The sequence below is a fragment of the Chinchilla lanigera genome, unplaced genomic scaffold, assembly GCF_000276665.1.
Source record: "Chinchilla lanigera isolate Chin_1 unplaced genomic scaffold, ChiLan1.0 scaffold00036, whole genome shotgun sequence".
Classification (NCBI taxonomy): domain Eukaryota; kingdom Metazoa; phylum Chordata; class Mammalia; order Rodentia; family Chinchillidae; genus Chinchilla; species Chinchilla lanigera.
The window spans coordinates 589106-597249 of record NW_004955437.1 but is presented as its reverse complement, the minus strand read 5'-3'; the positions used below and the strand labels follow the sequence as shown (position 1 = coordinate 597249).

The 8144-nt window shown below is 52.5% G+C and overlaps 2 protein-coding genes and 1 long non-coding RNA gene across 5 annotated transcripts in view; 2 read left to right on the top strand and 1 right to left on the bottom strand.

Annotated features, from left to right (window-relative positions):
- LOC102009756 overlaps nucleotides 1–810 on the bottom strand; it is a 3797-nt gene extending 2987 nt beyond the window's left edge. Inside the window, exon 1 of the long non-coding RNA XR_261820.1 lies at nucleotides 724–810. This is a non-coding gene — a long non-coding RNA (uncharacterized LOC102009756). The remainder of the gene's footprint in view (nucleotides 1–723) is intronic.
- A 2195-nt stretch (nucleotides 811–3005) lies between these two features.
- Nucleotides 3006–5152, top strand: Fkbpl (FK506 binding protein like). 2 transcript variants are annotated; one of them, XM_013516902.1, is made up of 2 exons: nucleotides 3006–3131; nucleotides 3737–5152. In XM_013516902.1, the coding sequence occupies exon 2, from the start codon at nucleotides 3833–3835 to the stop codon at nucleotides 4880–4882; it is 1050 nt and encodes a 349-aa protein (XP_013372356.1). In that variant the 5' UTR covers nucleotides 3006–3131; nucleotides 3737–3832; the 3' UTR covers nucleotides 4883–5152. The 2 variants fall into 2 exon arrangements, with proteins under 2 accessions (XP_013372356.1, XP_013372355.1); XM_013516901.1 differs by having other exon boundaries at nucleotides 3006–3184.
- A 71-nt stretch (nucleotides 5153–5223) lies between these two features.
- Atf6b (activating transcription factor 6 beta) overlaps nucleotides 5224–8144 on the top strand; it is a 9944-nt gene continuing 7023 nt past the window's right edge. The window contains exons 1-5 of one of the 2 annotated variants that reach the window (XM_013516900.1): nucleotides 5224–5326; nucleotides 5863–5942; nucleotides 6085–6163; nucleotides 6345–6436; nucleotides 7085–7220. In XM_013516900.1, coding sequence (XP_013372354.1) covers nucleotides 5299–5326; nucleotides 5863–5942; nucleotides 6085–6163; nucleotides 6345–6436; nucleotides 7085–7220 — 415 coding nt within the window. In that variant the 5' untranslated portion in view covers nucleotides 5224–5298. Of the gene's footprint in view, nucleotides 5327–5381; nucleotides 5522–5862; nucleotides 5943–6084; nucleotides 6164–6344; nucleotides 6437–7084; nucleotides 7221–8144 lie in introns of those variants that run through there. The other variant, XM_005389410.2, reaches the window with a different exon arrangement.

The following is an 8144-nucleotide window of genomic DNA, read 5'->3' as shown; positions in this document are numbered from 1 at the left end:
GCTGTGGCTCCAGTTAGTTCTAGCACGTTTGAACCCAGGCAGCTACTTCAACCCTCTCAAGGGTCTAGTTTATTGATGCCCTTCCTTACTCTCAAAACTAACTTGTCACCTGTTCTTTTTCTGCAGAGAAGAAAACCAAAATAATTAGGTGAGAAAAGGCTCAGGCACAATTCTTTTTTTTTTTTTTTGTGCCAGGAATTGAACTCAGGACCTTGCACTTGCCAGGCAAGTGCTTGTGCCACTGATCTATATCCCCGGCCCTTTTTTCTTTTTTCTTTTTTTGTCTTTTTGAGACAGGGTCTCACTATGCATTTCAGGCTGGCCTTGAGCTCACTTTATAGCCCAGGCTGGTCTCTAATTCACAACGGTCCTCCTGCCTCTGCCTCTTGAGTGCAATCACTGATTCTCATAGCATTTCATGCTTCTGTTCATCCCACTGTAACTACGAACTTTTCCCTATGAAGAGTCATGGACTGACTCTCTTCAGTGTTAAGACACAGGCTACAATTAGCAGTCTTTGTCCAGGTATTAGGGTGTGACCGAGCCTGTTGTGATTCATTCTAGACTACCTTTCCCTGAGATTCTTGAAGCGGAAAAGGGAAATGTGCGGGAGAGAGAGATGGATTCAATAGGATCCCAGGGTGTGGTGGATTGATAACTGTTGGTCAACTTGTAATACCCAGCTGAACTGAGTGAGCGTGGTGCTGCATGTGGGAGGCCCACCTGAGGACTGTTGCCAGCATAAGAGGCAGAACTGGAGAAGTAGGCTGGTGGGAGTTGAGAGAGGCCGTTGATTGGAGGAGCTCGTCATGCTGGCTTTCCTGATGAACTCGGCTGTTTTCATCCTCCAAGGAGCTTTGGACCTTGTTGTCACTGAGAATGGCTTCGATTCATTTTGGGGGCGCTCTGGTCCTCACTCTGAGCATCGCTTCCTGACTCCGGAGGGGAAGATGTGCACTGCTCAGTCTCCTGGAGAAGCTTGTCACGTTGGCTTTTGTGATGGGAACTTGGCTGTCCTGATCATCGGAGGAGCTCGGGACCTCACTGTTTCTGAGGATGGTTGTGGTATTTTTTCGGGGGAGCTCTGGTTCTTATTTTAAGCATCACTTCCCAGCTCCAGTGCAGATCCCTCAGCCTACTAGCACAGATCCTTCATCCCACTGGCACAGACTTTCTAGCTTCCACCACTGACCTTTGGGCCTTCCCAGTGCAGATCAGTGAAACAGGCCTGCGTGAGACATTGGCATAGGCTCTAGGCCTCTAGCTGGAGTCACAGGGGACGTTTGTCATGGGTTCTAGGTCTTCAGCTGGACGCATGCAGGACATTATCATGGGATCCAGGCCCTCAGCTGGGTACTTCGGTCTTTAGTATGTGGGCAGATTTCTTGCACTCTCTTGTGTATGTTTCTTTGGGTGACTATTATAAATCAACTTATAAAATATGTGCCCTGTATTTTATTGTTCCCCTTGCAAAACCACAAACTACAACACAGAGATTCTAAGAATCGAGTAGCTAGCTGTTGGGTCAGAGTGAGACAGTGGAATAAGGTTATTCTGGCTCAGATCCCAGAAATGAAACTAAAAAAAAAAAAAAAGTCTGGGTTAGTGACTGCAGCTTAACACAATACAGACAGACGGTTTTTGTTGTTGTTGTTGTCTTTGATTCAGGGTCTTGCTCTGAAGGGTTTTTTTTTGTTTGTTTTTTTCTGTGTTGGCTTCACTACTGCTCTGTAGTTTAGGCTGGTCTTGAATTCATTGTATAGCCCAGGCTGGTCTTGAACAATGATTCTCCTGCCTCAGCCTCCCAAGTGCTGGGATTATAGGTGTGTGCCACCACACACCTATAGAAGATGGTTTTGACCCAGGTCTGTGTTTAATGATGAGACTTCCCTCAGCCGGGCGTGGTGGCGCATGCCTGTAATCCTAGCACTTGGGAGGCTGAGGTAGGAGAATCGTTGAGAGTTCAAGACCAGCCTGGGCTACAAAGTGAGCTCAAGGCCAGCCTGAACTGCACAGCGAGACCCTGTCTCAAAAAAGGCAAACAACAAAACAAAACAAAGAAACTGCCCTCACCCCTGGCTGTCCTGGCGTTGTGGTTCTTGCAATCTGAGGCACAGTGGTAGAGTTAGAAAGCAAACTGAAGGGAAGCCATAGTGAGAGAGGGATTCTTTTTCCCTGAAGGGCTGTGGTGGCCCAGCCTATGCAGGTAGCTGGCCAGGCAAGGCTGAATCACAGTGAGAAACTATGCCTCCTGTGAGGAGGAACACTCCTCCCCTTTCCCACTTCGACAGTCAGTGGAGCAGGTTATACCAGTGGGAACGTGAAATGTAGGTCAAACTGAAGTCACAGACAGGGAAAGGGGAGGAGTGGAGTGAGGTGATTCTGGGTCATGCCCAGCAGCACCAGCACCACGTAGGACCTTTTTGAAACGCCGGGCTGCAGGCTCCATCTCGAGCTTCCTAAATCCGAATCTGCAGCTTGACAGCGTCCTCAGGTGCTCTATGCTCATTTGAGTTGCAAAAGCACTGAGACCGAGAAGCGGGGGACTTGAAAGCCGGTGATGGGTGTGAGGAGACAGGTAAAGGGAAGCCTCAGGAGGTCGCCCAACAGAACAGGGCCGGTAGGAGTGAAAAGCCTGAGAGTTTATCTTGGCGCCACCTGGACTGAATGGCCGAAGGGGTTGGCCTGTGCTGGGATCTCAAAACTAGGGATAATAGCACAGAAGGGCCTGAGGTCGGCTGATAAAAAGAACGCTGGCGCCGCCCCAGCCCTTCTCCATTCTTTCCTCATTCGACCCCGTTTCCCTCTCCAGGACTTCAACTCTGAGGGAGCCGGCCAGCTGGACCAGTTCGATTGGCCTAGTTCGGATGCTAAGGCTTAGCTCGGTTGCTAAGGCCTGGAGCTTGGCTGTTGCGGAGGAAATGATGTCACGCCTAGCAGGCGGGCCAAACGAGTCTTTCCTCTTTCTGATTGGCCGTCAAGAATTTGACTAGATTCGCAGTCTCGCGCGCTCCAGGGTTAGCTGTCAGTATTTCTCCCCCAGCTGCTCCTATCTGTAAGCAGTCTTCCGCATCTGTGACAAGACTCCGAAGAAGACAATATTCAGTAATCACGTAGCTTCGGAAGCAAAGGTGATTCGAATAATCCGGCTCTTGTCACCATGCTAGGCTCTCTGGCCGCTCAGGTAGTTTTTGACCCGATCGGGTGTCCGTAGTTGGGGCTCCCACCTAAACTGTAGGGAACTGTGGAATTTATAGTTCTAAATTAGGTCCGGGTGGAACCCGGGCTTGAAAAGACAGATTTTTGGAGGCAGGGGTGTGCGGGGGCTGGGATATGCACCTTCAGGACTAGAGGTTGATGAGAAAGAGTGAAAGGAAGCTAAGAATTTTTTTTTTTTTTTTTTTTTTTTTTTTTAGACAGGGTCTCACTATGCAGTTCACGCTGGCCTTGAGCTCACTTTGTAGCCCAGGCTGGTCTCAAACTCTCAACGATCCTCCTGCCTCAGCTTCCCGAGTGCTGGGATTACAGGCATGCGCCACCATGCTCAGCAGAAGCTAAGAATATTTTTTAGGGTTTTTTCTTTTTTTTTCTTTCTTTCTTTTTTTTTCTTTCTTTAGTACTGGGAATCGAACTCAGGACCTTGCGCTTGCCAGGCAGGAGCTTGTGCTGCTGAGCTATATCCCGGGCCCAGGAAGCTAAGAATATTAACTAGCATTGTTTTTGGTTTTCTTTTCAGGTGCTGACCTGAACACCTGACCCATCCTTTTCTGACCAAAACCTCTTCTGATCCCCCCCACCCCCCCGCCCCCGGTGAAAGAGACTAGGTAGCCAAATGGAGACGCCACCAGTCAGTCCCCTGGGAGAGAAGGACATCTCTCACCCGCAGCGACAATGGGAAAGGAATTCCCAGGAGAACCTTGATTCAACTACTCAGTTTAGGCAGCAGCCCGGAGACCCTCCTGCGGCAGCCTCGGAGCAAGGACTGAGCCCAGACCCAGCCAGTGGAAATGCAGAGACCCCTCACAACACTGAAAACCTGGTCGCTGGACTTGAAGGGGACTCTGATAGATCCCACGAATCGGCTCGTGAGATTCCAGGGTCCCGTCAAGCTTCCGATGTCTGGTACTGTCCCGATGGGAGCTTTGTCAAGAAGATCATAATCCGTGGCCACGGCTCGGACAAACCCAAGCTAGGTTCTCGATGCCGGGTTCTGGCCTTTGGATGTCCTTTTGGGTCAGAGCTGCCGGAGGGCTGGACAGAGCTAACTGTGGGAATAGGGCCGTGGAGGGATGAAAGCTGGGGGGAGCTTGTAGAGAAATGCCTGGAGTCCATGTGTCAGGGTGAGGAGGCAGAGCTTCAGCTCCCTGGGCACTCTGGACCTCCCGTCAGGCTCACACTGGACTCCTTCACTCAGGGCCGGGACTCCTGGGAGCTGGAGACCAGTGAGAAGGAGGCCTTAGCCAGGGAAGAACGTGCAAGGGGCACGGAACTCTTTCGAGCTGGAAACGCTGCAGGGGCTGCCCGGTGCTATGGACGGGCTCTTCGGCTGCTGTTGACTTTACCCCCGCCTGGCCCTCCGGAACGAACTGTCCTTCACGCCAACCTGGCGGCCTGTCAGTTGCTGCTAGGGCAGCCCCAGCTGGCAGCCCAAAACTGTGACCGGGTGCTGGAGCGGGAGCCTGGCCACCTAAAGGCCTTATACCGGAGAGGGGTTGCCCAGGCTGCCCTTGGGAACCTGGAAAAAGCAACTGCTGATCTCAAGAAGGTGCTGGCGGTAGATCCCAAAAACCGCGCAGCCCAGGAGGAGCTGGGAAAGGTGGTCATCGAGAGGAAGAGACAGGATGCAGGGCTGGCTCAGGGCCTACGCAAGATGTTTGGCTGATTAAAAGTTAAACCTTAAAAAACAAAGAGACAGGAACCTGTAATTGTGGTCTGTATGAGATTTTTAGGGGCTCAGAGGGAGGGTTTCACTCCATATCCTATTCCCTGCTTTTGCCTCCCTGGGGTAAGTAGTGCAGTGGTCTCAATGCGCCTATCTGGGGGGAGCTTGTTCATCTCCGAAGATGTGAACAGCTGTCTAAACTTATAAATTTAGGACTGCCTGGGGGATGTGCCGGACCTTTAAATGCTCGGAACTACATTTCCCAGGCTCCTTGTCGCTGGGGCTACTTCGGCGCATGCGCCAATGTACAGCCCGAGCTTGGCGCATGCGCCAGCTTCACTGCCGAAGATTCTGAAACCGCCGCGCCCTCCCGGTGCTCCCATTGGCCCCGCCTGCGCAGTCATTTCTCTTGAGCCATGTGCGCAGCACCCACGTCTCTTACTGGTCCGTAGGACTTCCGGGACGCCCCTCTCTCTCTAAAGCGTCCATTGATTAGTTGATGCTGAGGAGAGGCGGGCCTTGGGAACCCTCTCAGGGTCGGGGGGTGGGGGGGAAAGATGGCGGAGCTGATGCTCCTCAGCGAGATCTCGGATCCGACGCGTTTCTTCACCGACAACCTGCTGAGCCCGGAGGACTGGGGTGTGCGGAGTGAGGCCTCGGGGAGGGGAGAGGGCTGCGGCCGGCGGGGTCCCTGAGGCACGCGGGAAGGAAGCGGAAGCCCAAAGGGGAAGGCTGGGCGAAGATGGAACCCGCTGGCCGAAGGAGGGCGGAGAAGGGCTCGACGTGCTTTCGGGGGATTTGGGAGCGGGAAGACCTGGCCCCCGGGGGAACCCCGAGCTGTTCCGGGGTCGGGGGAGGAGGGGCTGCCGTTCTGTGGCTGCTCCCCTGTCGAAGGGGGCGGGCGGTGGGTCTGGCCGCGCGGAGCCAATGAGGGCTGGGGCGGGGGCCGGGTGCGCTCGCCGACGCCGCGCTGCTTGCAGACAGCACCTTGTACGCTGGCCTGGATGAAGTGGCCGACGAGCCGCCGCAGCTCTTCCGCTGCCTGGAACAAGATGTCCCGGTATCGCGGGTGGGATCGCGGGTGGGATCGCGGGTGGGGTCGCGGGTGGGAGGGCGTGGTCCGAGAATCACCAGGCCGGAGCGCGCTTGGCGTTGCCCCTGCCTTCTCCCGGTCCTGCTCGCTCATGTGTTCCGCTCCTCAGTTTGACAGCAGCTCCATGGACGTGGCGATGGACGCCAGCCCCCCGGAGCCTCCTTGGGACTCTCTGCCTATCTTCCCAGGTAGAATATCCTCTCTGACTCCTCGTCCTCCTCTGCTCCCTGTTCCCCGGGCCCTGCAGCGCGGTGTCCTAACACCTCCTGCACGCCTGGAGAGGACGTCCCCAGCCCCAGGTCCTCCGACCCCGCTTAGACTGTTCCCAGGTTCTGCTCGCTCACTGTTTTCCAATCCCTTCTCCTCCAGATCTTCAGGTGAAGTCCGAGCCATCCTCCCCCTGCTCTTCTTCCTCTCTCGCCTCTGAATCGTCACATCTCTCCGCGGAGCCCTCCAGCCAGGTCAGAGAACCACCTGCTTCCTGTTCTCTGTGGCGGGCTCCCCTTCCCTTCGCCACAGGTGCCGAGGGAACTGTTTGTATGCTGTGAGTCATGGCGGGGCGCTTCTGCCCCGACCACTTCCTCACTAGCCTCATTGCCCATACGTCCACTGAGTCTTTAATATACAGAACTCTGTGGCAGCAGCGGTGGCGCTGAGAAGACGGTTGTTAGCTGCTGAGAATTCTGCTACTGTTCTTCAAGTTGTTCACTGTAAAAAAAATCATAGGAGTTCATCCGTTCTCGCAGGTATAAAGTAGAAAGAAAGAATAAAGGGCTAGAGACAGCGCAGGGCGATGCTCCATACGGCTGAGACCATAGGGTCAAATACTTGATGGCTTGCAAGCTCTAAAGCTCTTGTTTGTAGCCGGGCGTGGTGGCGCACGCCTGTAGTCCCAACACTCCCGAGGCTGAGGCAGGAGGATCGTTGGGAGTTCTAGACAAGCCTGAGCTACAAAGTGAGCTCAAGGACAGCCTGAACTGCGTAGTGAGACCCTGTCTCAAAAAGAGACCAAAAAAAAAAAAATAAATAAAGCTCTTGTTTGTGCTGTAACTCTCAAGATATCCCTTGTTTTCTTTCCTTCTTTGTGTGTCCCTGGACGCCATCACCAGGCCCCTGGAGCAGGGGAGGTGCTGCATGTGAAGACAGAGTCCTTAGCACCCCCACTCTGCCTCCTGGGAGAGGACCCAGCATCCCCATTTGAAATCGTCCAGATCACCGTGGGCTCCTCCGCTGATGATCCCTCAGGTAATGACTGCCCGGCACAGTCCTGGGCTTTGCCTGCTTGTGTGCAGTTAGAGCAGGGCGTTCAGGCAGCAGGGAGGGAGGGCAATATGGGGAGAGGAGGGGCAGCTGACTAGTAAGAAGCCCTGAAGGGAGGAGAGAGTGTCTAGAATTGAACCAGAGGCAGCACTGAGTTCGTGAACTCACAGTCGTGAGTTCAATTCCCAGTACCGGGAAAAAAAACAAAACAAAAACACACAACTAACTAACTAACTAAAATAAAATAAAGTAACTTGCAGTTTAAGTATGTGATACCTCAGCTGTTGAACTCAATTCGTCCCAAACATGTGTTAAGACACCAAAAAGCTCAAGAATTAAACACATTTTTCCCATAAGAAATAATGCAAAACCAGATAATTTGTTTTGAGGAGCAGAAATTACACTTATAAATTCACTTTTTCCAGGACCTTAGCAAATTTCACAATGATTTCTTTAACTATCATGGTTCTCATAGTTCTCTTCTTTTTTCTTTTTTGGTATTGGGACTCAAACTCAGGACCTTCTGTTTGCCAAGCAGGCACTGTGCCGCTGAACTAAATCCCCAGCCCCCTGGCAGAGTTTTTTCAAGTTGGATTTTCAGGTCAACTATTGAGCTGAATTATGAATACCGAGCATATTTTTTTGAACTTTGCTGTTCAAGTAGTGGGAAGTTCAAGCTTGGAGCCATTTGATAACCAAGATATCACTGTATCTTGGCTTCTACCAGAAGCCTGTGGCCACCTGCTGTCTTTCTTAAAAAATGTTAAAAAATATTTTTAAGAAGAGCTGAGGTTAGTGACACACCCCTGTAATCCTAACAGTGGAGAGGCTGATGCAGGAGTGTCCGGCGCCGTTTTAGTAAGAACTTAGTCGCAAATGAGTCAGCTCTCAATGTTTATTATGTACAGC

Coding starts and splice junctions, on each gene's coding strand:
- Fkbpl (XM_013516902.1), top strand. CDS start 3,833: ATGGAGACGCCACCAGTCAGTCCCCTGGGAGAGAAGGACATCTCTCAC.